This window comes from Lepisosteus platostomus, chromosome 4 (genome assembly GCF_059453375.1).
Source record: "Lepisosteus platostomus isolate fLepPlt1 chromosome 4, fLepPlt1.hap1, whole genome shotgun sequence".
NCBI classification, from domain to species: domain Eukaryota; kingdom Metazoa; phylum Chordata; class Actinopteri; order Semionotiformes; family Lepisosteidae; genus Lepisosteus; species Lepisosteus platostomus.
In genome coordinates, this window is record NC_142614.1 from 32,446,703 (window position 1) to 32,474,541 (window position 27,839).

Sequence of the window (27,839 nt, forward strand, 5' to 3'; positions counted from 1 at the left end):
TTGCTGGGATAGGCTCCAGCTCCCCAGTGACCCTAAATTGAGTGAATTTGTTAGACATTGGATGGATACAGTAGCACACAATGGGAGTTAGGGTGGTGCAATGGTATTTTAAAATAGACTGGCCCAGGAAACAAATGATACAACCTTGAGGTACAAACCAGTACAGTTTATGTACAATGTAGGGAAACAACAACAGAAAAGCATGAAGCTCTTCTTCTCAGAAATGGTCAACAGCATTCTGGGTAATGTAGTTCAGACAAGGATCTTCATTTTGCCCGAACCTTCAGTTGTACCATACTGGCCAAGGCACGGATAGTTTTCTGTATTGATCAAACTGCTGAATTCTCCTTGGCAATTCCTTCTGTTGCAGGTACTGTAGGAATCACACTCTGGCACTTCCATCCAATCCTTCTCCAGCTATGGAGCCATCTTCCAAATCCCTTTATCCCCTGCATTAGGGCCCAGCATTAATATTGATGTAGTTGTTTTGTCATCTGGTATGTAGAGACGGGATTGACTTTTAACATTTCCTCTCTATCAGACACACAAAAGGAGATAATACACCATCCACTGGTACGTTTTACCTTGCAGTTAGTTTGGCATGCCATGACAAAATGGATGGTGTTACAGTGGATACCTGCTACAGTATCTCACCTCACAGTCATTACATAGGCAGCTCCCCTCATAGGAGCACAGCACCCCTGTGGGATCTTACTGGGGACATGATGGACTTTCACATGTACTGCTTGAGCCACTAATTTGTCAGTCCGTGAAGACTACCTTCTTGTTATTTGTCACATTGAATGGCATGTCAGTGAACTCCAGGCATTATCCACATATGACTTCATTGTTCAGTCTTTCTTCTGACCCTCTCTGGAGTGACATTAACGTCAAACCCAGCCTTTATTCTCAAGGTGTTGTCAACCTTCCACTTTAATCATCTGATTGTAGTGTAAAGCCTTTCAGTCATCCCCTCTACCTTCTTCTTATTCCTGTCTACAGGAGGCAGTCTGGGAATGCGATGCCTATATGCTGTACACTCTCAAAGCATATCATTACTGATGATAGCACATCCATTGACAATCTGTCAAGCCACATCTTGGCTTCCTCTATTTTTGTACATCCCTGTAATTTGAATGTAATACTTCCATCAGGATTTCTGTTGGACATTTCCTCTGAGAGTCATATTCCTATTCATTGTTTTGCACAAAGTTCACAGACAAATCAGAAAACAGCTCAGTTTTGCACATTTTGCAGATTTCATTGCTATGAATATTCACTAGGTCATAATCTTTTGTGAAGACATCAGCGCACTTTGCACCAGGAGCCCAACACTACCACCGAGTCACTTAGATTTGTCACATTTTAAATGCTGGTTCCAGTATTTTAGTTCTTAATCACTTGTCCTCTCTTGGGGAGCACAGTCATCTTCTTTCTCAATTTCTTTGTTCTTAAATCAACTGACAACTCACAGCTTAAAATAGTACTTCTGTATTTTTGTATTTACACCTGATTTCTTCCATTTGTAATTCTTTGATGATCACCTAGAACTAGAGAATTACAGATTAAATCAGCAGTAATTACCTAGGAAAGATTAAATACAAATACATTTAAAAAATACTTAAATTTAGAGACATTAGGAAAGTCAGTAATTCAGTATTAAGTAACTGAGTGGTTAAGGCTTTTTAGTCTGGACTAGCAGGTTGTAGGTTCAAATAGACTGTAGACTGCTTAGTCTGTTTTGTATGGATAGATATCCCAGGTGTCACGGCCGATATTTCTCATCCCCGAACACCTCCTGTTTTCTGAGACCAGGGTCTGGAGGACCTTGCCCCGTTATCCCAGGATCTCCATGTCGGTTGTCTGTTCGTGTTTCCTCCATTCCCGGGAATTTTAACCTTGTCACATCTCAGGATGGATCTATTGTTAATGTACTCTTGGACTGTGCCCTGACCTGCCTTCGGACCTGATCGGCTTTGGATGCCACTCTTTGTCTCCCCCACTCACTGTCTCACGGACTGTCAGTGTTATTTTGTGCACCATTAAACCCCTGTGTGTTTTCCCATACCACGCATCCTGTTTCCTCCAGCTCTTACCGCATCGCATAGGGTCTAATACAAAACCCGACACGGACTGCAGACCCTGTCCATAACACCAGGAATGGCAGCTCCAGTCTTCAAGGATCACAGAGTTATTTGATTTTCATTCCATCACTAATGTTAATTAACGGATTGATATAATCACCTTTAGCTCTTAATCAGCAGCTTATTGAAATGTTCTTCCAAAACCCATAGCACTCTGCCCCTAAAGGACTAAAGTTGTCCATCTCATGTAAATCATGCCATTGAGTAGACACAATTAAGTAGAAAAATAATATGTATTATTGATAATTTAAGAAAATATGCTATTGCTTACTATTGTTTATTAAGTTTTTCACAGAACTTGCTGGTCTCATTAATAGAACATTAGGCATCCTCATCTATCTCTAGTCTTCAAATTTGATGTTATGCAACTTCACATCTTCATTCCAGTTCTCTCTGCTGACATACAGTATTTGTTATAGAGGAAATTATTTAAGCTCATCTGAACAGAATCGTTTTTAACTATTTTGCTATCATTCTCAATGCTTACTTGTTCCTTCACTGTCAAATTCCTTTACATCTTCATCCACTGTCAAAATGTACTGTATGCAAATTAGTCAAATGTAATGATTTGCTTTGCAATGAATTTTACACCTCATGAATTTATCTTAGCTGTACGTGATCATTAATGTGCTTGCAGTTGCTAGGCAACAAGGTGCCTTAAGAGGGAAGAGTCCAGTCTTCCTTGGCAAAGGTGTCATAATAGTTATACCATACCAAGATGCAGTTTAGAAGACACAAAATTACATTTCTTGTCCTTTTTACATGTCCTTTTTAGTTTCAACATTCTCTTTGACCTCTACTCTAAGAGACAAAAATGATTAATTATATCCAAAACATTGTTTAAGCACAACAAAATAATGATCACAAATATCGGCAATTTTACTGTACCTTAATCAACTATTGTCCTTTTCAATGACTGTTCTCAATATCACATCATCATTTCCAGTGCATTAAACTCTAGATATAAAAGCCTATGTTGTACCTTGGCCTTTAATTCATTTTTAAATAAACTAGGCTTAATATCTGTGATGTCATAATTAATTGTAAGTATGAATGAGTCGAAATACAGTATGTGTAAGGACAAAATATAACTTTGATTATTTCACAGAATGTATTTTGAAGAAAATATTTGAACAATGTAAGTTCATATTATTTTCATTTCAATGTAAACGTTTTAACCACTTTTTAATTATTGAAGTCATTCTTGTTTTTGTTTGCCTTTGTGATGGAAGTAATGAAGGAAATCTTGTCTGAATTTGGAATCCAGGGATTAAGCAATTCGTAAGTCTTTCTTTAAATAGTTCCAGAATTTTGCATTCCCCATGCATTCTTTTGTATTATACAGTGGTTCAGTATACATACCATTTAACTGCTTTTGGTTGAATCTTTGAAGATTTTAATGTAAAGTCACAGTATGAGGAAAAACAGATTACATATGCTGTCAAACCCCAACTGTTCAGTTGAACTAATTTTGGCATTTTATTTAAAACTATCACACCATCTGAACCTTTTCAGCTGGACTTTTTGATTTTCAAATTAAACAGACACACTTTACCTGAAGGACATCTTTTGCATTTAACGAAAAGAAGAAAAAAATTATAGCACGAGGTAATGCAGACATGTAACAAAATTTTGCCTTTGCTCATTCTGACTTTACATTATTTTCATGTGAATGCAAACAGCATACAATTCTGATTTACTGTATATTCATTCACAGAAAATCTTCTAAAAATTAACAAAATAAACTAATTATCACTAATTTAATACATTTACAATTACTTTTTTGATACACCTACCAATGGTCTGAACACTGGACTAGTTGCTAGTGACGTATTTTTCCTTCACTGGATCACATAGGTATCTTCAATAGTGCTAAAGATACTCCAGAACACATCACACTCTTCCACTGTTTAATGATCCAATGCACCTGACCCCTGTAGCATTTGTGTACTTCTTCTTAAATTTAGTCATGATGTCTTTGGTCTTGTATACTGAAGACCATAACACATATTTACAAACTTTTCTTTAAAAAGAGCAGCATAATTTAAGAATTTGGTTTCTTGTATTACATTGCTAGGACCCATATATGGTTCTACAAACATCTAAAATTTCTTATTTGAGTCTTTATGTCAGTTCAAAGGTGGCACAAGCAGCCCAACTTTAAATTTTTTTTTTTACTTGCATTTAAATTTTTACTCTGAATTTTGTATTAAAGAAATTACATTTTTATTATAAATTAATACAGTATTCTCACACATTTTTGAAAGATTTGTTTTTTTATCAGATGCACATGATTTGTAGATTGTCACTAATGTTCTATTTAAATATATTCACTTATTAATATATTCACTATTAGTTAACTAATAATAATAATTCATAATATATTCACTATTAGTTAACTGTTCCTGTTAACTAATATTTCAAACACTAACTTCCTGTACCTTCCTGTCCACTCCATTGCTGAGGTCTGTGGTGAGCTTTCCCATATTTGACTGCTTATTTCTTCTCACAAGACATGAAATTTACCAACTGTCCCTTTGGCTCCTCCCTTTGGTTACTCTTGTAACCTGGATTACAGCATGGCCAGCTCTTCCTATCTATTCCTCAGAAATTATAAATCAAGCTATTTGCATGGAACCAAACAGGTTTTATACCTGTGTTTCTTTTTTACATTTAGATTTGCACCTACAAAGGTTCCTAATGTCAAGTATGAACTTAGTGAGCCTCCTTTTCCTACAAGAATAGAATCACCTCCCCCCGTCCAGGTAAGTATACATGTCAAGTTACATTACAAAACTTACTCACATATAATGGTTCTTTGGGAGTAAGGGCAAGTTGGTCTATTAGTTTTTTATATCATATAATGTATTGCACAGTGTTCCATACCGACAGTATGTGCCTTCTGCTTTCAACTTTGTTTCTTCTATTCCTTATGAAATTAATTCCCTTCAAATCACTTCAAATACATTCAGATTTATAAGAATATATACTGTAAGCAGCAATGTTACAAACAATTGGTAATATTTGCCATATGCCTTCAATGTAATATGACTGTTATATTCAAATAAATATTCATAACACAGTAACTTTGTGTGGAATAATATTTCTGAATTAACGTGCAATGTGTCAAGGCAGCTGGTGTTTTTAAAGACAACAGATGTGAATTATAGATTTGATTTTGTCGCTCCTGGCATTGAACCAGATACTAAATCAATGATTATTTATTTAATTTTACATCATTTTGTTTTGTTCTGCCTAAGACAATTATTCTTAATGTATTTTTCTTTTCCTTAATGAAAAGGCCAAGCACAAAGAAAGTATAGTCACGTAAACAAGTCAGTTAAACTTATACTACATTTAAGTATTGCACAGCAAATTGTGAAAATCATAAGTATAATTTATTGCAAAAATCAGTTTTGAGTTTATACAGATAATTTACACAAATGATCAAATATAACTTGATGATAGTGTCTTTCTCAAAATCTTGACCATAGATAATATTAACAGACGCTTTGTATGTTTAGCTAGCAAGCAGCGGGGATTTCAGTGCTGTTCGTAATAAAGCCATGGAGACAATCAACAGAGCATTTGCTATGCTGGACAATGAGTTCCTGAAGCTGGATAAGTATGTATTTTATATGTAATTTCTTGTTTATATTAGAGTGTTTAGATAGAATGCATACACATGCATATTTTCAAATATACTGTCTTCAACTAAAGTACCTTGCAGAAGTATTCACCCCCTACCCATTATATCATACTTAGATTCTTTATGAATAATTGATATGCTGTACAGTACATATTTTTCAAATATTTTTTTCAAAATCATAATGATCAAACTGAACACTGTCATAAGTGAAGTGCAATTTACTGATTGCATGAGTATTCAAGTCCCCTAAGTGAGTGGGACCATCATTAAGACAGTACTTGACAGCAATTACTCCTGTCAGTATTTTTGGATAGGTTTAAACCAGCATTTCACAGTTGGATGTTATAATTGTATCTGTTCCTCTCAGCAACATTGCTCTAGGTAGGGGTTAAGTCTATGTTAAAAAGCAGAAGGAAAAAACATGATTTGACACCTGAAGAAGGCTCAACAGTCAAAATGTTGATTTTTTTCCTTCTTTCTATGTTTCAGAGTGGACTTAACCTCTACTTCTTCCTTTGCAGCCAGCTGATCTGGAACACTTCAAAATTGCTCCAGTTCTAATAAGTTAATTGAGTGTAGTTAATGGACTACAACTGTCAAGTCTCACCTTAATTTTTTTATTGGATTCAAATCCACATTTTGAGCTACTTAAGGTCATTACATCTTGTCTTGTCAGACCACTCAAATGCGGCTTTGACCTTGTACTTTAGGTCATTGTGCTTCTGAAATGTAAATATTGAAACATAGTTTAGATTCTTGATTAAAAAACTAAAATATTCCTCCACTTCTCTTGAATTTTGTACCATCCATTTTTCCCTCATTCCTGACAAGCTTTTCAGTCCCTGCTCATGAGAAGCATCCACATAATATGATGCTTTGGAAACAGTTGGGAAAGTGTTGACAGGGGGATATGCTGTATTGGATTTGTGTCAGACATAGTGCTTTGCATGCAGACCAAAAAGTTCATTATTTGTGTTTCTGAACATAATGTCTGCATATATCTAATACAAAATTTAATAAGAGTCAGTGTGAGTTGAGGCTTCTTTCCTTCATATTGTTATAAATAGGGTAAAGAAAACAGATAATTATCCAAAATATACTGAGTGGGACAATCAATAATTCAAATAAATAATCATAACACCCAGGTTGTAAAGATTATGCCAAGAATATACCCGAACAGTTGGTAAAATAAGAGAAACATGTAATCTTTGTTCTTTGAAACAGTTTTGGTGAAAAAAATCTCACAGACTGGCTCTCTTATGAATCTGGTCTCTTACGGTTGATCTGAACATGGATCTCCAGTATCTCCATTTTCTGTGTTCTTCTTTACCTCTTTCTGGACTGTTGGTGACTCTTAATGATTTACTCAGACCTTAATCTCAGTTCCTTTCTTGCTTTGAAGCTGGAAAAAAACAGATTTTGACACTAGCTAGATGTCCAATGTATCGAGACACCTCAATAGAATCTTCCAATAACCGTAACAATGTATAGGTCAGCCTTGTGCACAGCCCAGGATATTGTTGATATATAAGCGGTGACTCCCATCTAAGATGGAACTTTGAATTTAGTATTGATTTACAGTAACATCCTTAAACATTTTTACATTTTTATGCTTGCCTGTCTGCTCAGTTTCAAAGGGTAGCCTGATCTAATTAGTGTCTAAGTGGTATGATGCACATTCCACTTATTAATGATGAACTCTACACAAATAAATAATTAACCTTATACTAATCTGTATCTCTCTGCCACCTTATTCCTGTTTCAAAAGACACCATTAAGATTTCTTGGTCTTCATGGTGTCACACCTAGATCGGCGGGAGACATGGGAGACTGCAGCTTTGCCATGGGCGAGTGCATTTCTCCTGGGGCCGCAACTCAAACACACTCGGGCTGCCTTTGGATTTGACCTTCCCCCAATCAAGCCAACACCCAATCATCCATTTAACTTAATTTAGATTCACTGTTCAATCCCCAAAACACCACAAAAAGGTGCTCTGTAATTGATCTACTGAGCTCCTGCTATGCTCAGCTCTTACCTTAAGTCGTGCTACCAGCAAACCCGAAACCCCAGTGCCTGTGACTCTAAACTCAAGACCCAAACACCCAAACCCTGCCTGAAACGTGTCCTGCATGGTGTGCTTCCAGCACCTTTACCATGGTGTTCTTCCTTGTCTGTTCCTGCCCTGTTTCCAGACTGTTTTTCTTCTCCCAGACAGTCAATTCTTGCTTCTTCTTGATAAACACCATCAGCCTTTGGAAAACACTGACTCCCAGCCTGTGGATTCCCTATTTGTCTGAGGAACTGGGCTCTTACCTGCAGCAGGCTGCATCATAACACATGGTTGATATGTTGTATAGGAGTTATGGCATGAAATGAATCTGTCTGAGAGAACAAAGAGAAAGATGCATTTGTTTGAATTCAAATACTCAAGTATTCAATATAGACCACATCATTAATTTTATGGCCTTTCAAAGTATTCTTTTGCACTTTAACTAATTTAGGGTTACCATAGCAATGGGATTAAAGCTTTAAAGCTTTATAATTTTCTTATAATATATTATAAGAGCTCTGAATGTGTGATCTGTTATTTGAACTATTTAGGTGATATCAGAAGTTTTACCACTTTGCAGTGTATTGGGTAGATTCTGAATATAAATTCTTATTTGAATGTAATATGATTTCAAGATAATATATAAAAAAAACATGGAAACTTTGCAGAGGGTTGAATTATTTTCATGGATGATTTTACATTTTTACATTATTCTCTGTGGTGTACATCATAGGTAGGTAGTATATATGTACAATTCAAGTGGAGTAGTGTTTAAAAAAAGAAAGCTTTATGCACATCTTATCTGAGCTGTATGCAAGATATGTAATGATATCCACGTTAATTCATGTTTAAAGAAATACTTATTTTAGTATACTTAAATAGTTGTTACTTAAATAACTTTTTTTTTTTAATTAAAGAAACAAAAATGCTAGAATCTGTTAAAAAAGTATGGTGCATCCATTTCATGAGAGACTCAAATAAGTATTTTAAGTCTTCTAAATTTTCATTTGTGTTATTCTTGTGGTATAATCTATGAAAAGGTCGTGGTATATATTTCCAAAACATTTTTGCTTCAGTGTAAACTCTGTTACAGTCTATATTCCTCCAAATGGACCTCATTTGATATTCTTAAGTGGAAAACTGAAGCAATTATCATTTACTAGCTAGAGGACAGAAACCAAAATCGGTAACCGAGTCGGTCTTTTACCACAATGCTAGCTTGGTGCATCAGTTTTCTTGACATGAACTGATCTAGTAAGGTCATGAAATCTTTTCAGGAAGCATGATTTTTTTTCTGGGAGAGTAAGTAAGTCATAAATAATTACATCAGAAGGAGAAAAAAAAAGATTCAGGTAAACCATGTATACTGTAGTTAATCAATGAGTAAAACTGCATTTTTAGTCTTGTTGAAGCCAGGCTCAAGATGCTGATATGGCCTTGTATCAAGCCATGTCAGAGAAATAATTTCTTTCAGTCTACTTGTTAAAGTAGAATACATAAATGATGGATAAACTTACACCACTGTAGACAGCTGTGGGTATTTCACTTTCATATCTTATATATCTAGCATATAGTCAATGTATATGAATGTTTGATGTGTGTGTATTTTATTTTCCAAATACATTATTTGAATATGTTAGAATATTAATCCATAATTACTCAAACCTTTTGGAAAAATACATTTTAATTAGCTGAAAATCTCAGCAGACATAAGCTTAATTTATCAAACGGAGAAACAATATTATTATTACACTTTCCAACTTTTCATATGGCATCTTCAAAAGCAATCATCTTAAAAATGTTTTACAATATATAAAAAAACAAAAATATTGTTGAATTTACAAAGCTGCATTTAAGTTAGACACAGTACATAAAACAACCAGCAGAATCAGCATTTAGTAACACAGGCACAGCAACAAAAGAATAATTCATCCACAGAGTAGACATTGGTGATACATAGTAAACCAGAATTAGGTGAGAGAAGTTCAGTGGAGTTTACAGATAACATGTTGGCTAGAAATTCTGAGAGACAAACCCAGAACCTTGAACATAAACAGAAGGATTTTAAAATCAACTGAAAATCTGGCAGGAAGCCAGTGCCTGGAGCCCTAGATAAGCATGATATGATCACTTGTGTATAAGTCAGTATTCTAGCTGCTAAATTCTGAACTACAGCACATTGCCGCACATTATACTCCCTAAAGAAACAAGGGCATGAACAATTTTAGGATTATTAATGGTATTAATTGATTTCCTCCTGATGCTGACACTGATCTGTGAAGAAAATAAAATTATTGATACATTCCAGGAAATAAAAAATGCATTTGTTAGATTCGGAGAATGTGTTTATTAGATATGTACAATTAAGAACAAAATGTAAAAATAAAAAAAATAATTAATGCTACTTATGTTTTCATCAAAATTTTGAAATGGCTGTTACATTTATTTTCATTGGTTGGTTAATCCATATCCTCCCATTTGTTATTCTCTGTAAAAAATGATGATTCTCCTTTTTAAAGGTTTGTTACTGTATGTGTAGCAACTAATAGTTGATAACTTCATCTAATTAATAAAATGAACTAATGAAATTTAATTATAATTAGTGGGCTTTTAAGTAAATCAAATGTAATTAATGAACTAAACAGTGCTGCCACACATCATCCAGGTGGGTGCTGCACTCCAGCTCTCCTTCCGACAAAGGAAAGAGCTGTGGGAGGTGCTGTCCTTTGGATGAGACATTAAAATATGGTCCAGATTACATGGTTGTTAAAGATCTTGTGGAAGTTTTAGAGGTTTGGGTGCTAGACCTTACTAACGTCCAATCGGAATCTGGGTTTGTACATTCTGGTCTTCTCACTCAGATCATTGTTGTTGTTGTTGTTGTTGTTGTTGTTGATGGTGGTGGTGTTGGTTTTGTTGTCCTTGTTAATATGCACTAAATGATGATTATTATAATATGGATGAACATTTACTTCATACTGTATATACAGTATGATGCACTTTATTATATTTTTAACAAACAAGTCACAACAAATGCACTTTTTTTTAACTTTTTTAAATGCACATTTTTGAATGCACATGTGAATGGATTTACAAATATAACATATACTATACAGTATGTAACAATGGTATCTTTTGTCTACATGTAGTGAAAAGTCACTTATCGCTCAAGCTGCAATTGCTCTCCAGCATGAAAGAGAAGTCTACAGCATCCAGTATCAAAAACAACAACAGGTCTGTATTTATTTGGTTCACATTTAATGTTTGCTTTCAAAAATAGTAAAAACAATTTGCCACAAGGACCTCCTATCATTGTCTATATCTCTGTGTTACAGAAAAAATAAAGACATACACCCGGAAATATTCTAAAGTTTTCTTTGAAGATAGCGCTACACTGGAGGAAAACAAACACCTGTAAAATTAATCATCATACAATTGTGTTACAAACATTCACTATAGGGGTAGCAAAATTCATTTAATATATTGACTTACTCTATGTAGTTTTTGTACTTGCTTTTAAGAAAATATAAATGATCCAACAGAAGTAGATCATAACTGATACTATTATTCTTCTGTAGCATCACAACTACGCTTTTATTTGACCTTCAGCACAGATGTTAGAATATTTTTGGTAATGTTTGACCATAGTTTCCAAAACCATTTTTCCCTATATCTCGAGTTATTCTCAAGAGGATAAGCCTCACATGCACTAATCTTGCATAGTTAAAACTATAATAAAGAATCAGAATCAGAAAGAAAGAATCAGAAGAACTGACCATTGTCTTTCTTTAGGAATTCCAGGAAATGCTAGAAAAACACAAGGCCCAAAATGAAGCCTGGCTAAAAGCCCGAGCAGAGGAGAATGACAAGGAAAGGAAGGAACTCTATAAACTACGGGTAATCTCTGCTTCTGCAAGTATTATCAATGATTTCGGTAATCAGAAAGCACCAACGTGTCTTTTTCATACCTAAAACAGAAAACTATTTTTTATTAATAACACATTAGCTGGATAAATGTTTAGAGACAACCCACCTGTCTGCAATTTCCCTCACTGGATCAATAACGTATCTTTCTATCTACTACTTAAAATGCAAGATAACAGGGATTTGTCAAAACAGAGATTTTACCAAACTTGTTATTGTGAAACCATGGTTAACTTCATCCATATTTTTAGAGGGGAAAATTAAGGTATTCTTTTGAGATGTAAACTAGTGTTGCAAAAGATGTTTTCACTTGGAAAATCATTTTTTCAGGAGGAGATATTGCAGGAGCAAAAGAAGCTTAAAGAAGAGCAAGAGAACATTCAAAAACGAAGTGAACAGCTGCTGTCCATCATGCAGCAGTTTAAAGGCATGTAGAACAAAAGAGTGATCTACAACTTAGTTTACGAGAACAAATTCAGTCATCAACTGTGTTTATGTTTTATCATTATTTTTTAATTAAGAAATGACTTGTCATTTTTGAGTTAACGGGTAATGAAGATGATTTTTGAAAGGTACTGTACTTTTAATTAGATTTCTTCTCAGAAATATGTAAGAAACAACAGGAGGGCAGAATTCAAAATGACTAACAAGACATGCCTTTTTACCAAATTTAGGCCAGAATAGTGAGATAAATCATTTTAAAGATAACTGATTAATTGACCCAATTCAACCTAAAAAATGTAAAAGTGCTGTAACCTGGTGCTACATGCATGGCAACTGAATCTGAAAAAATAACAAAAGTAAACATCATTCAATTTTTTCAATATAACCTAATAGTTAAAGACTTAATACCGAAAACTGTATTTGTTTCCATTACACTGCTACACTGTGTTAGTTCATTATTCTGAACTCTTATCAGATGCCACACTGTTTCTGTAGTACCATGGTATTCAACTTTGAGACAGTGGTGAGTAACATAAAGTAGAATCAAGGAGTTCAGAACAAAATGTGAGGGGAAAGCTGTCCATCATTAAAACAGATTGCCATGCTTTTATACTAGCCAACCATTTGCTACCTGCTTCTTCCATTTCAGGGTCATAGGAGAACCTATCCCAGCAAGCAATGGGAGTACAGCCTTGAAGGAATTTGGTCTGGTACTAATTGAACTCGTGAATTTTCTAATGTAACCATGAAATGCTGTATGCTGATTAATCTTACTATAAGTTACAGGCAGGGTCTAACACCCTGGACAGGATGCCAGTCCATTGCAGGGGAGACACATTCACACCTAGGGCCAATTTTCCACACTCAGTCCTAGAAGCCTATAATCTACTGTACCAGTATGTTTTTGGACTGTGGGACGAAATGGGAACACCCAGAGGTACTACTTAAAATGCAAGATAACAGGGATTTGTCAAAACAGAGATTTTACCAAACTTGTTATTGTGAAACCATGGTTAACTTCATCCATATTTTTAGAGGGGAAAATTAAGGTATTCTTTTGAGATGTAAACTAGTGTTGCAAAAGATGTTTTCACTTGGAAAATCATTTTTTCAGGAGGAGATATTGCAGGAGCAAAAAAAGCTTAAAGAAGAGCAAGAGAACATTCAAAAACGAAGTGAACAGCTGCTGTCCATCATGCAGCAGTTTAAAGGCATGTAGAACAAAAGAGTGATCTACAACTTAGTTTACGAGAACAAATTCAGTCATCAACTGTGTTTATGTTTTATCATTATTTTTTAATTAAGAAATGACTTGTCATTTTTGAGTTAACGGGTAATGAAGATGATTTTTGAAAGGTACTGTACTTTTAATTAGATTTCTTCTCAGAAATATGTAAGAAACAACAGGAGGGCAGAATTCAAAATGACTAACAAGACATGCCTTTTTACCAAATTTAGGCCAGAATAGTGAGATAAATCATTTTAAAGATAACTGATTAATTGACCCAATTCAACCTAAAAAATGTAAAAGTGCTGTAACCTGGTGCTACATGCATGGCAACTGAATCTGAAAAAATAACAAAAGTAAACATCATTCAATTTTTTCAATATAACCTAATAGTTAAAGACTTAATACCGAAAACTGTATTTGTTTCCATTACACTGCTACACTGTGTTAGTTCATTATTCTGAACTCTTATCAGATGCCACACTGTTTCTGTAGTACCATGGTATTCAACTTTGAGACAGTGGTGAGTAACATAAAGTAGAATCAAGGAGTTCAGAACAAAATGTGAGGGGAAAGCTGTCCATCATTAAAACAGATTGCCATGCTTTTATACTAGCCAACCATTTGCTACCTGCTTCTTCCATTTCAGGGTCATAGGAGAACCTATCCCAGCAAGCAATGGGAGTACAGCCTTGAAGGAATTTGGTCTGGTACTAATTGAACTCGTGAATTTTCTAATGTAACCATGAAATGCTGTATGCTGATTAATCTTACTATAAGTTACAGGCAGGGTCTAACACCCTGGACAGGATGCCAGTCCATTGCAGGGGAGACACATTCACACCTAGGGCCAATTTTCCACACTCAGTCCTAGAAGCCTATAATCTACTGTACCAGTATGTTTTTGGACTGTGGGACGAAATGGGAACACCCAGAGGTAACCCACACAAACATGGGAAGAGCATACAAATTCCATGCAAATAGGATAGGCAGATAGGCCCTAGAACTGTGAGGCAGCAATGCTAACCACTGTTGCACTAGGCTGACCTTTTACACATAAGCTTTTATTAATTTGCAATTAGAATGTTAAAATGGAGAAGTAACCAGGAATATAACATTTTCATTTCACAGTTTCATTTAGAGCTTTTAAAAAAAGCTAACGGCAACTGAGAACACCACGTAGGACCACAATGGTCTATTAAAAATAACATTTTAAGAAACAGAAATAAATTTGCTGTAGTGGTAGGTTGTGAACATGAAGATGGTAATGTCTGTTAACATTTTTATAAGCTGATATTAAAGTTATAAAACCAGAATTGGAGTGATCAACACTATACTTCCACTGCTGACAGACGTTGAAAACGGCATTTTCATCAATAGTAAATGGTACAAAAGTAATTGATTCTTCGAGCATCAAAATTATGGGGTTCAACGGGCACTCGTTTTATTCAGAGACAGATTTTCTATAACATATATACCAAACATATAAAGATTTGTAAGTATGGCGCTTCATTTTTTTCCTCAGGGTAATAAATTCAAATGTCTTTTTTATTGTCTATCCATTATCTTCTGCCTTCATAAGTCATTCTATTAGAAATTGTATATCTAGTACTAATTAATTTATACTAGTGATAAAAGTGCTGGAGGAAAAAATCCAGAAATCTTCTTCAAATTTAGCTAAGCAAGAAAGAATTGACATATGCTTTGAGTTAGGAGTGTAGTCTAACCCAGAGTCAGAGCAGTTTATCCTGGATTATGCAGTATTAAGCAGGCTAGAAAGCACCATCCCACACTCAGCTAGGACACTGGACCATCACAGAGATGATTCCCCAGCAAAGCTGGTCTCCATTGATATGGAGCTGGGTAGACTGGTGAAACTGGGGTAAAGGCAACAATATAAGGCCCATATCAGGAGTCTGAATCCACAACCTGCCAATTATGAGTCCAAAAACCTACCCACTAAACTACACCACCCCCACAATGTGTATAAGGATCAACAAAGCATTAACCATCTTAAAAGGGTGTATGTTTTCCTGGCATTTTTCTTGCAAGTTTGCTACTCAAAATATCCCTTATTATTAGAAATTGAAGCTGTGGATACAGTTTGCTTTTTAGCACACCACACAACTGTTTGACTGTGTCTCTTTGACCCTTCAGTCCAACCCTTCCCCTAGAACGTACTTATACATACTCATCTTTTTTTGTGAAGCTCAGCCCACAATTTTACAATGAGATTAAAATGAGTCAACTGGGGGAGGCCAGCTTATTACTTTCAAGGCCAGGTTTTCTTCCTGAGGCTGTTAAAGAATGAAATATTGCTTGATATTGCTTGTTTACATATTTACCAATTCTCCTATTGTATCTGTGCACTGCCAAAAAAGCCCCAAGACCTTACAGTACTTCCTTCGACATGTACCTTACGTTTCACTTTGAATATATAATAAGATTTTTAATGCTGAAATTTGCAGCCATTGTTGCATCAACCCATAGTACTTTTCACCATTTCTCCTTTGGCAATTATTTTTGGAGCTTATCCCAGAAGCTGGAATGACAGAATGCCAGTCCATCACAAGACAAACATATCCAATAGCCAACTTAGAAATGAATGTTAACCTGGGCAACATGCCTTTGGTCTGTGGAAGAAAATTGGACTACCTGGAGAAAACCCATGCAAACACAGGGAAAATAATGTGTGCACAGCTGATCCTGGGTTGCTTTTTCGAATCATCTAACCTGTTAGAATACATAGTTAACAAACTCGCCAGCAAGCAAAAAGAGGCAAACTAAACCACGCTTGCACTTGGAAAGCAGCAAATTGGATTTGCAAGTTCAACATTTTGTGTTTTAATATTATTAATAAATATTCATGAAATACTGCGTGTAGTGACTTTTAAGGACTTCACAAATGCATTATTTTACTAATTTAGTACACAGGTTTTTAATTCTGTTTTATTTGTGTTTTCATTCTGTTTATTAATTTGTACCTGTCACTATTGGTTTTGCATTATTAGTAGTAGTAGCAGCAGCAGTAGCAGTAGTATTTTAAAGTGTTAAAGCTACTTTCTGTTACAATGCTAAGTATACTTCATTCAACCAAATAAAAATTAAATTTACAAACAAATTGTAAATTTCTAATGGTGGTGTTTGTAAACTGCTTGCAATACAAGTGATTGTTTCTTGTTATAAAAGGCCTCATGGAGGTTTTCCTATGAAACGTTCAGGAAGTGTGTTCCACCAATCACCCACTGCCCCTGCACATTTTGGAAATGCAAGCTGTTCCACAGCTTTGTAAATAAGTATTATTATGGTTGTTAGTAATTAGAATACATCAGTGCACCTTTAAAACAACTTCGTCTGATGATCAGGTGTCACAGGGCTCCTCCATTGAGCGGCAATCTGTAACCCAGCCGTTACAGATTTATTTACAATACAGCTGGCAGCAAAACAAAGGAAACAGCAAAGAGGGATTTCTGAATAACAATTAAACAACCATTCGTTTATTTTATTTTGTCGATAACAGTAATTAGTTACCTTTTAAAGATTGTAGAATTTATCATTACATTTTTAGGGATTGTTTAATTTGCAACTAGAGTCAAAACTGTAATTTATTATGTGTGGTACATGCTTACAATACACTACATTCAGTCAAACAGAATAGGTTTTAAAACTGGTTTGCTAATAGTGGTAGGCAGACCCTGATTGTATTATAGCTAAATAAAAAGATTTGCTTTTTAAAAGAATGTGTGCCTGGATGATTTCCTGTGAAATTAACAGTAAGTGTGTTCCATTGACTGCCTCTGAATATAGGAACATAAGAATAGGTGCAAACTATTCTAGCTATTTTTTTAAGAAGCTAATTCTTGTCATTCAGCCATGTCTTTAAAAAAGCTAGGGTATCGGCTTCGACAACATGGTTGGGCAGTTTGTTCAAGACACACTCGCAACACTTTTTTTAAAGAATTCAGTCCTATTCTAAATTTTTAATTAGCCTTTAACATAGTTGCCTCTGTTGTCCTCTGGGTCATTTTTTTGTAACTTGTAAAACCTTCAATTTACATCACAATAAATGAAGGGTATGCTCAGCGCCATATTAGTGATTCAGAACGAGACAGCAAAACTTCCTGTGAGGTGAAGCGGTCCTATTACATTGTTAACAAGCAGGCTTGTGAATACATCTCTTTTAATCTAACAGAAATATTGTTCTCATCTTCAAGATGGTTCTGCATGCAAATCACACTGGAAACTTTCTGTGGTTGTAACAGCGATGTTGCCAAAATTATGATTTACTGGACCCTATGTGATAGCTGGTGAATTTCAGGCATCGGGTTTAAGGGTGAAAGCTGGGTTACTTAGCCAAGTCGAGGAATCAAAATCGAAGTCAAAGCTGTAACACAGGTTGGGAAGCTGGAGGGTCAGAAATTAGATAGCTACAAGGAATTGAATACGAGAACTGAGAGCTCCACTGGTAAAACCAGTACTGAGTATTGTGGTGGTGGTGGTGGTAACGAGTACTCTGGGAAGCAGATACTGCAGTGATGAGCGAATGGTGTGATTGGATAATAATTAAATGTGGTTGCGTTATTAGCTTGTACATCACATTACATTAGTTATTACAGTGGCTAGTGAGCAGGAAGGACCACATCACATCACAGTTTGTGTGAATTCTCTCTCTTGCCCATGGCAAGACCAGAGGTTTGAGACAACATGGCAACTTACTGAACAAAGTTCACAATTTTGAAATTTTCAAAATGTTTCTATAATGTTTCTATAATGTTTCTATAATGTTTCATTTCTGAGATTTAATAACCAGTCTGAGAAATTGGGACTGCTGTTACCCTTAAAGTTTAATGTATCTGAGGAATTTGAACATTTGAATCTTTTGGTTCCCTTGCCCCCTATTCTCTAGAGCTGGTCAGTACATGGAAACGTATATACAAATGAACTTACTGTTGTTAGTGCTGTGGCTGCAGGTAGTTCTCTTCCACCTAAACCACAATATAGCTAAAGTAGAGAAGCTGATCTCCTCTCATAGTGCTTTACAGCCCTTTGGGATGAAAAGTGCTATGTAAATGTGAGAAATTATTAATAGCATTCACACACATTTTTTGTATATATTGTTATTGTAAAATGTAATTTGTTCAGCATTGAATTTGAGGTTCAGGTCAGTGAATAAACCTCAGTTACCCGAAGATGCATGAAAATGAAATACTGATTTTTAGCAGTGCTATTGGAAGTATAGAATTACCAGTATCGCAAGAAGTGAAACAACAACAACAATAATAATAATAATAATAATAATAATAATCCTTACACTTACTGTGTATAGTGCTCCACACAAAGCGCTTTACAAGTCATGTTTGGCTGCCATTGCACCAATACACTCAATACACATCAGTGGGGATAAGAATAGGGTAATTAAGCCAAACCATAGATGGGATTTATTAGGATGATTTGAAAAGGCGAGGGGGAAATTTGGCCAGGACAAGGGAGTTAATGCCTCTACTCTTTTTAATGACCACTGAGAGTCAAGACCTCAGTTTTATGTCTCATCAAAACCACGGCACCTTTTTTATAGTATAGTTTCCCCATCACTATATCCATCCTCATCTCTTCCAATCATATAGTTTTGCTATTCAGTATTTCTGTGTATATGTCACTTATTGATATTCCCACAGAGTAGTTTGCTGACATTTAGCCTGGCTTTCCATACACAATATGGTAGCTTCAAAATTTTTGGTGTGAATGGGGGTAAAAATTGCCAGCCTAAATGGAGTTGAACATATGTAATAAGTGTGAAAGGGGCCTAGGCAACGTACAGTACCATCTTTAGATCAGCTTTAGATACTGTATACTGTAGCCCTTATCAGCTTTTTGGTCAGAAACAGAATGGTATATTTTACAAAGTGTTGATTGTATTCACTTCCACCCGTGCACACTAATATATAAATCATTATTTAATCCTTAATGGCAGAACACTGGACATATTTGAATCAAAGGAACAAGTAATAGGTTTATTCCATGCTGAAAAGAGAAGAAAGAAAACACAACATTTTGGCCATGAAGCCTTCTTCAGGTGTGAGAAAGACAGGGCAGTAAGCAAAGGTAATGTAGTGGGAGGACAAAAGCTGGGAGAGAGGAGGAGTGGGGGGTGGGAGCAGAGGACAGACAGAGTGGCCAAGCAGGTAGTGTGAAGTCAGGAAAGGTGAAGAGAGGTGTGAAATGAAACCTTTAATGAATAGAGAGAATTTAGAAGAAAATTAGTCTGTCGATTGAGAGAAGGGGGAAGGTGTGATCCTAGGTGTGATAATTTTAGTTTCTGTAGTCTTTCTGATGTAGGAGTTAGAAAAACCATCTTTGAGAACACATACAGAGAGATTAGTGTGATCATGGCTGTCAGAGGTGAAATGAGAAACAATAGGCTTGGAGAAATCTTTAATCTTCAAAGCCCTAACATGTTCTCTGAAGTGGTCTCAGAGTCTTCTTCCTGTTTCCCCAATGTAGATGGCTGGGCATTTACTGCAAAAGATACAGTAAATAAGGTTGCTGGAGGTACAAGATGTCATCTGAGTGATCCAGAATTTTCCTGAGGGGCATTGAATGAGTGTGGTGTTAGATATGTACTTGCAGGTGATACAGCGAGCCCTGTCGCAAGGGAAAGTGCCTGGTGTGGATGGTTGCTGAGGGCAGTCAAGGGAGCTGTGAACAAGAAGGTTAAGATTAGGTGGTGGGCAATATGAGATGATGGGGTGGTCAGAAAAGAGGGCCACAATGGAGGGTTCATCCTGTAGAATGGAAAAACTGTCGTTAGTAGTCCTGGGGATAGGAAATGTGTTGCGGTGGTAGGGAAGCACCAAAGGAATGCGGTTGTTACGGCGGAAGTTCCTGATCGAGTTGATTGTCCGAGGAGTGTTTTTGGCTCGGGTAAGGGCCATGTCAATAATACTGCTAGGGTATCCTCTGTTGATGAAAAAAGAGTACATTTTGAGGGCTCGGTTCTGGAAAGTGGTGTCATCGCTGCAGAATCGTCGTAGCCAAAGGAAGTGTGAAAAAGGGATAGAGTTTTTAGTGTGTTTGGAGTGAAATGAGCAATATTGGAAATAGTTGTGTGAATCAGTTGGTTTGTAATAGACCATAGTAGAGAGTCTGGGACAGTTAATGGAGAAGCTGATGTCTAGAAACGGAAGAGTAGTGGAAGACATGTTAACTGTATATTTGAGGGATGGGTGGAAGATGTCCTTGTGGAAGTTGGTGAAGTGATGCAGAAAGTGCTCAAGCTGGTTGTTAGAGCATGTGGCGGCACCGACACAGTCATCAATGTATCACTTGTAGAGGTCAAGGACGAAGCCAGTGTAGGAAGCGAAGAAGCGTGCTTCTACCCAGCCGGCAAAAATATTGGCATAGCTGTATCCCATTCTGATGCCCATGGCGACTCCATTAACCTGTTGGTAAAAAAGGTTATTGAATGAGAATGCATTCAGTGTGAGAACCAATTTTGCAAGGCGTAACAGGGTGTGGGTGGGTGGATCAAGCACTGCGCATTTGTCCAGCATGTGCTTGAGGGCTGTAAGGCAGTCATTATGGAGAATGATGGTGTAAAGAGATGTGATGTCCATGGTTAAGATGTAGCATTTGGGGCCCTGAAATTGGAAATTATTAAAAAGTTGGAGCGCATGGTTGGTGTCCTTGAGGTATGAGGGTATGAGGTATGAGGGAACCAGCTGTCTCATTAGGCTGTAAGTAGCTGAATAGTTGCATGCTGATACGATGGGGCGCCCAGGGGTGTTCGGTTTGTGGATTTTGGGGAGGAGGTAAAATTGAGATACCTGGATGTTCAATGATGAACCAGTTTGCCTCCTGGGGGAACTCCTTACTGTGGATAAGAAGGGAGATTGATGATACCACTTCCTTTTGGTAGTCAGTGGTAGGGTCCTGTTGGAGAGGGAGGTAGGCAGAAGTGTCAGCTAGTTGTCTAGAGGCTTAAAAAATATATAGGTTCTTAACCCACACCACAGCAAGGCCCCCTTTGTCCGATGGTTTGATGATGATATCATCCCTGTTGCGGAGAGACTGGAGCGCCTGAATTATTCCTTGGGTTGTCACAAGCTAATCCGTAGCTACTAGTGATAGAAGAGATCAGACCCGATGCGGTGCTGTGATGGTAGATGTCAGGAATCCAAAAGGGCGAGAGAGAGAAATGCGAGGTCGGGTAGTTCGCCAGGGTCGGGTTACAGGTGTCCGTCCGGTTGATAGGTTTCCAAATCCGTAGTCCGTAAGAGAGAGTGACGAAGGTAGCCGGGGACGAAGCAAGGTCGGTAATTAGTAGTCAAGCCAGTAGGTGTCCAAATCCTAAATCCGTGGAAGAGATAGACGAACGTAAGCCGGGAACGAAGCAGGGTTGGTAATCAGTAATCAAGCCAGTAGGTGTCCAAATCCTAAATCTGTGGAAGAGAGAGACCTGAAACTGTTGCCGAAGAATAATCAGACCCGATGCGGTGCTGTGATGGTAGATGTCAGGAATCCAAAAGGGCGAGAGAGAGAAATGCGAGGTCGGGTAGTTAGCCAGGGTCGGGTTACAGGTGTCCGTCCGGTTGATAGGTTTCCAAATCCGTAGTCCGTAAGAGAGAGTGACGAAGGTAGCCGGGGACGAAGCAAGGTCGGTAATTAGTAGTCAAGCCAGTAGGTGTCCAAATCCTAAATCCGTGGAAGAGAGAGACGAATGTAAGCCGGGAATGAAGCAGGGTTGGTAATCAGTAATCAAGCCAGTAGGTGTCCAAATCCTAAATCTGTGGAAGAGAGAGACCTGAAGCCGTTGCCGAAGAATAATCAGGGTCGAAATCCAGAGGTCAGTTTGAAGAAAACACGCACAAGAGAAGGTTTAAGGCAATCTCAACAGTGAGCAATGAGTGAACGGAGTGAAGGGGTTTATATGTGAAAGTGGGGAGTGACGTGCTAATTGCTAATAGCGGTGCAGGTTTGTAGGCCGGGAGGTGCACACGGGAGTATGATTCGTGACAGGGTGAGGTAAGACCTATGTTAAACTGGGTATAGAGATTGGTGCATTAGTTAATGAAATAATAGACTGGTGGAAAACGGCCGGAGCGGGGAGTCCAACAGCTCTGTTTAGGATTAATATTGTTAATAACCGGATTGTTGTCAGCTGTCTGTGAGGAGGAATTGTCAGCAAAATGTGCTCTGAGCCGGATCCTGCGGTAAAAGCAGTTAAGGTCGACATTGGTCTGGGGGATGTCCAGCTTCCTGGGAACTGGTACAAAACTGAGGCCTTTGTTGAGGATGGATCGCTCATTCTGTGAAAGGGAAAGGTCAGAAGGAAAAGTCACAATAATACAATACAAAAGTGTGTTGGGGTGCTTCCCTACCACCCCACACTTTCTATCCCCAGGACTATTAATGACAACTTTCCATTCTACAGGATGATCCCTCCATTGGGGCCCTGTTTTCTGCCCACCCCATCATCTCATATCGCCGACCTAGGTCTGCGTAACCTTCTTGCTCACTGCTCCCTTGACTGCCCTCAGCAACCATCCACACCAGGCACTTTCCCTTGCGACAGGGCTCGCTGTATCAACTGGAAGTGTATATTTAACAGCACACTCATTTAATGCCCCTCAGGAAAATTTCGGATCACTCAGATGACATCCAGCAACCTTATTTACTGTATCTCTTGCAGTAAATGCCCAGCCATCTACATTGGGGAAACAGGAAGGAGACTTGGAGACGCTTCAGAGAACATGTTAGGGCTGTGAAGATTAAAGATTTCTCCAAGCCTATTGTTTCTCATTTCACCTCTAACGGCCATGATCACACTAATCTCTCCGTCTGTGTTCTCAAAGATGGTTTTTCTAACTCCTACATCAGAAAGACTACAGAAACTAAAATTATCCTGCATCTAGGATCACACCTTCCCCCTTCTCTCAATCAACAGACTAATTTTCTTCCTAATTGTAGGTTTCATTTCACACCTCTCTTTACCTATCCTGACTTCACACTACTGTCAGGAACAGTTCTTTCCGGGCCCTGTGCAGACGACACAATCCGGAATAGTGAGGAAACACTAGGAAAAAGTCATGCAGGAGATGGGTATGGAGACAGGGGGGTGTGTCCATGCAGTGCTGGTGATCCAGGGGAAGTGAGTCTGGGGTGAACAATCCATGACAAAGTCCAAAGGGGAAACCAAAACAGAAGGATAAATCCAAGGCCAGGTAATCTATCCAGGGGATTAAAAACCAGGAACCGGATCAGGACCGGCAGGGGGGATCAGGAAAAGAAAGATAAAACCATAACGGAGCCAGACGCAGCAGGACCGGGGCTCTCACGAAACGGAATTCAATGTAGAGCCTCGAATGACGTCTGCGTCTAGCTTTTAAGGGGGAACTGAAATAAGGAATAGGTGCGGGTAATGGGGCAGAACAAGGAAGGGCTGGAGCGCCCTAAGAGGAGGAGTAGCGATCGTGACAACTACCTGGTTGGTCACTCTGTCTGTCCTCTGCTCCTGCCCCTCACTCCTCCTTTCTCCCAGCTTTTGTCCTCCCACTACATTACCTTTGCTTACTGCCCTGTCTTTCTCACACCTGAAGAAGGCTCCATGGCCGAAACATTGTGTTTTATTTTTTCTCTTTTAAGCCTGGAATAAACCTGTTACTTGTTCCTTTGCAGCCTACAGATGCTGACGCAGCTATCCACCTGAAATATTTGCATCAATACCATTTCTAATATAATCTTAATTGCTTTCCTGTCATTGCTGACCCCTGATTATCTCTTCTGGTCTGCATAGCTATTATTTCCCAGTTGTTTCCAAAATGAGGCACAGTTATAGTGGAAGAAAAGGGAACCTGTCTCTTATATAATTAAAGATCCTATTCAGGTCTTCATTGCTACCTAGAAAGATGTTAAACAAATTGAAATCTTTTTGCCTATGACAAACAGGACATAATACTAGCAAGTAGTTTTTTAGCCTGCTGGGTCAAAGAGGAACAAGATGGAAGTTTATGTTTCTGCTATCATTAGAGAATTGTTCCTTACCAAAATCCTAAAATTGGTCTTTTTAGTGTTCAAATTACCTGGACATGTTCTGTGGTCTGACCTGTACAAAGAGGAGGTCACTCATGGTGTTGTATCTTCCTCCATTTGTTCTGTGTGTAATATCTACAGTATACTGTAGTGGGATTCATTTTGTTACTTTACTTTCCCCAAAAATATTGACTTCATAACCTGTACATGAATTGTCTGGCCTTTGTTAAATGTAAGTGGGGGTGGAGGGGAGTACCCATTACTTATAAAGCACTTTGAGCATAGTGTCCAGAAAAACTCTATATAAGTGTAAGCAATTATTATTATTATTATTATTATTATTATTAAGTAAAGCTGACTGGACTTTACTGAGGCTATTGTGAATGCCTCAGGTGATAAGATAAGGGACAGCTCTGGATAAGGGTTCAATCTGAGCAAACATTCCAAAGAATGCCCATTCTTAAAGAGGTACTGTTGGGTGTAGTTAATCAATTCATGGTCTCAAAACACAACAGGATTAAGACTAACAAAGGAAAACAAAGACAAAAACAAAATTAATAATATATACTATTATTTACAACAGCAATTTGTTCTCAGAACCTAAATCCCTGTACCTTTTAGCTTCCTGCACTAGATGCTAAACATAATCACTCTAATACACTCAGACCTTTACATAAAACTATAATAGTAAACAGCTCTGCATAGACTACACAAATCTACACAGATCATCCTCATACACCCTTTTGTTCAAAGCAAAAACATTTCTCAATAAAGAGACACAAACTCTGCCTGTTAAATTTAAAAAAAGAAAACTCAAATACTTGCAATAATAGCAAAAAATATAACTCCCTTCAGTTCAGATACTTGGAAAATCTTGGCTCATGCAAGAGAAATACAGTGATTAAAATTAGATGGTCAGCTGTACTTCGCTTATTCACTTACTCTTCAGATTTTGACACATATACTCACTTTCTGTCTCTTTATAAAGTCTACCACATGGTAGCTATTGTTTATTTTTGGGAGTTCCTAGAACATTCTAATGTGTCTAGTGACCTTGCATAAAGTTTAAGTTTCTTTACATCTGTACTCATCTATAACCCAGATGCTCTAAAGAGAGAGAGAAGGAGGAATGTCTCATATAAGACACTACTGAAAGTATATCTTTTCCTAAAATAAAAATAACACTAATACAAATATTTTTCCCAATATGTTTTAGCACACACAATATACCATAAGTAAAAGTATATAAAAATATATGAATCTAAAGTTAAGTGCATCATAATCACTAGGTTTACTCAAAATGGAGGTAAATACAGGTACAGTATGCTGCAAAAATACACAGGTGTCTGTCCAAAAATAACCTACAGTTGTCAAGGCAACTATCTTGCAGATACATGTTTAAAAAAGTTGTGTTCCTTATGAGGTATGAAGAGAACTTGCTGTTATCTTCATGAATGTATTCCAGATGTGTTTCTTATTAATAGAGACTGTGAAAGGACTATGCAGAAGGAGTACAACTAACATTGTTAGGTGTAATCCGGGGCAACATTGACTGGTGTGGAAAATCTTTTGACTTAAAATTGGGATAAGCACCCTCAGATATTATATATTTCTTACTGGAAATCGGGACTAAGTGGTTGGGAAAGACATGCTGGTACTGTATGTCTGTGACACTGCATGTATCACATCTCTGAAGGAAGGGAAGACAGCCATGGTCTAAAAGTAAAGGACAGAGTATTAGTGTATGCAATTATTATTATTAATAATAATAATAATTACCCTGGTCATTACAATAGATTAAAGTGCATCATATCAATCGAGGTAATTCAATTGGCGGATACCCCTCTAGCACATTTCAGAGTGAAAGTTCCTAGTGCCTACGAAAACCAAAATCTGGCCCTGCTTTAATGGTTGTAGTTGTAGCAAAACTATTGAACACTTATTCATAATAGTGATTTTGTTTGTAATTTTACTTTAAATTTATGTTGATCATATTACTGCATTGCTCTATGACTTGGAAATATTTGCTGTGAGAAAAATAGTTTCCTTTTTTTTTGTGGCCTTTGTTATCCTGACCTCAAAACTGTTGAAACTGTTTTCTTAAGATTTTAGTATTGCTAATTGTTTAGTTGTCTATAGCAATGTATTTTTATTGCCCTCTTTATTTGAATAATTGATGGACACTGAATTAATTATATTTGTATGCAGGTTTCATGATTCATATAGTGAATGATCTCAAATTGAGTCCAGTAACTAACATCTTTATACATCCTACTGTTTCTGGCCCCTGTCCCACCTCACCACCTTTGCTCATTTTAATGGTGCACCCTTTTGTTTACGGAAAAGTAAAAATGTACTTTATTATTTCTTACTTTCACTGCTGCACAACCCAGAGAAAGGCCCAACAGGGAAAACTGGAAAAACCCTGCTACCAGGTGAAAGACTTCAAAGACAACATCCTGTGATAATGAAGAGTACAACAACTACAAAAGTGGTGCTGTAAACACAGCAGGAAATAAATTATGTATTGTTACTATTTGTTGTTGTATATAATGTAAGTTGTATATTACATTTGTAATAACAACAATGTTTTATCTTCTCACTCTTGCAGCTTCAACACTCCCTTGCTTTGACAGTTATTTAAATTGTGTGATATTGCTCAGGCCTTTCTCTTTCATATAAATCAGGAGATGATGTACGTTCAGTCTGACAACGTTTGTAAACATTTTAATTAACATTTATACTGCAAAACAGCAAGGAACTTTGTGCCTACCCATTCATAATCTTAGTGTGCACAGAAAGAAAATCACTGTCAATTAAAACAATATTCGCACAGCTTTTCTATTCACGTACTGAAGCAGCGGCGCCCCCGACGCATGCTTACAAGATGCTCCTATCCCTGTCGCAGTCATCTCAAGTATGAGCGCAAGCGCAGGCTGCTTGGCTCCAGACTGGATACGAGGTAGGGGGAGAATTTCTCACTATTTAGCAGGAAGGGGGAATTCACCGCGCCTGCCTATTGAAGTGCTTAGGTCACTATCTGGCAGAAAGAAGGGGAGGGGAGGGCTCGGCCGTGGATTCGGGGTTGCTTGCAAACGGAGGCTGAGGCAAGGAGAACGGCAGGCGAAATTAAGCTGTATGTACCTGAACAATACAGCGGGTAAGCGACACAAAACACTGTAAACAACACGGAGATGGTCAAAGGCAGCCACTGAGAGGGAATGGAGAGGTGTGTGTGCGGGGGGTTTCTGTGGGGAAAGAGTGTTGTTTTGCTAGTTTTGTTTCCATTTGAAATGTGTTTCATGTCAGAGTACAGTCCTTCCTTTGTTCGACAGCGCCGTTGTGCTGGGCTCTCTTCTGCTGCGGGGTTT

At 37.4% G+C, this 27,839-nt stretch overlaps 2 protein-coding genes and 1 pseudogene across 4 annotated transcripts in view; 2 read left to right on the forward strand and 1 right to left on the reverse strand.

The window, feature by feature from the left end:
- The window catches only part of LOC148673114 (kelch domain-containing protein 1), a 36,185-nt gene extending 23,061 nt beyond the window's left edge, over positions 1–13,124 (forward strand). Inside the window, exons 13-18 of the mRNA XM_088629391.1 lie at positions 3,377–3,425; positions 4,822–4,909; positions 5,669–5,769; positions 10,994–11,078; positions 11,637–11,741; positions 12,099–13,124. Of these exons, the coding sequence (XP_088485517.1) occupies positions 3,377–3,425; positions 4,822–4,909; positions 5,669–5,769; positions 10,994–11,078; positions 11,637–11,741; positions 12,099–12,203 (533 nt within the window). The 3' untranslated portion in view covers positions 12,204–13,124. The remainder of the gene's footprint in view (positions 1–3,376; positions 3,426–4,821; positions 4,910–5,668; positions 5,770–10,993; positions 11,079–11,636; positions 11,742–12,098) is intronic.
- A 6,755-nt stretch (positions 13,125–19,879) lies between these two features.
- LOC148673115 (uncharacterized) lies at positions 19,880–21,069 on the reverse strand (annotated as a pseudogene).
- A 6,412-nt stretch (positions 21,070–27,481) lies between these two features.
- The window catches only part of spina (spindlin a), a 57,420-nt gene continuing 57,062 nt past the window's right edge, over positions 27,482–27,839 (forward strand). The window contains exon 1 of one of the 3 annotated variants that reach the window (XM_088629392.1): positions 27,482–27,628. The gene's annotated coding sequence lies outside the window, so the exon portion shown is untranslated. Of the gene's footprint in view, positions 27,698–27,839 lie in introns of all 3 variants that reach the window. The other 2 variants (XM_088629393.1, XM_088629394.1) reach the window with 2 other exon arrangements.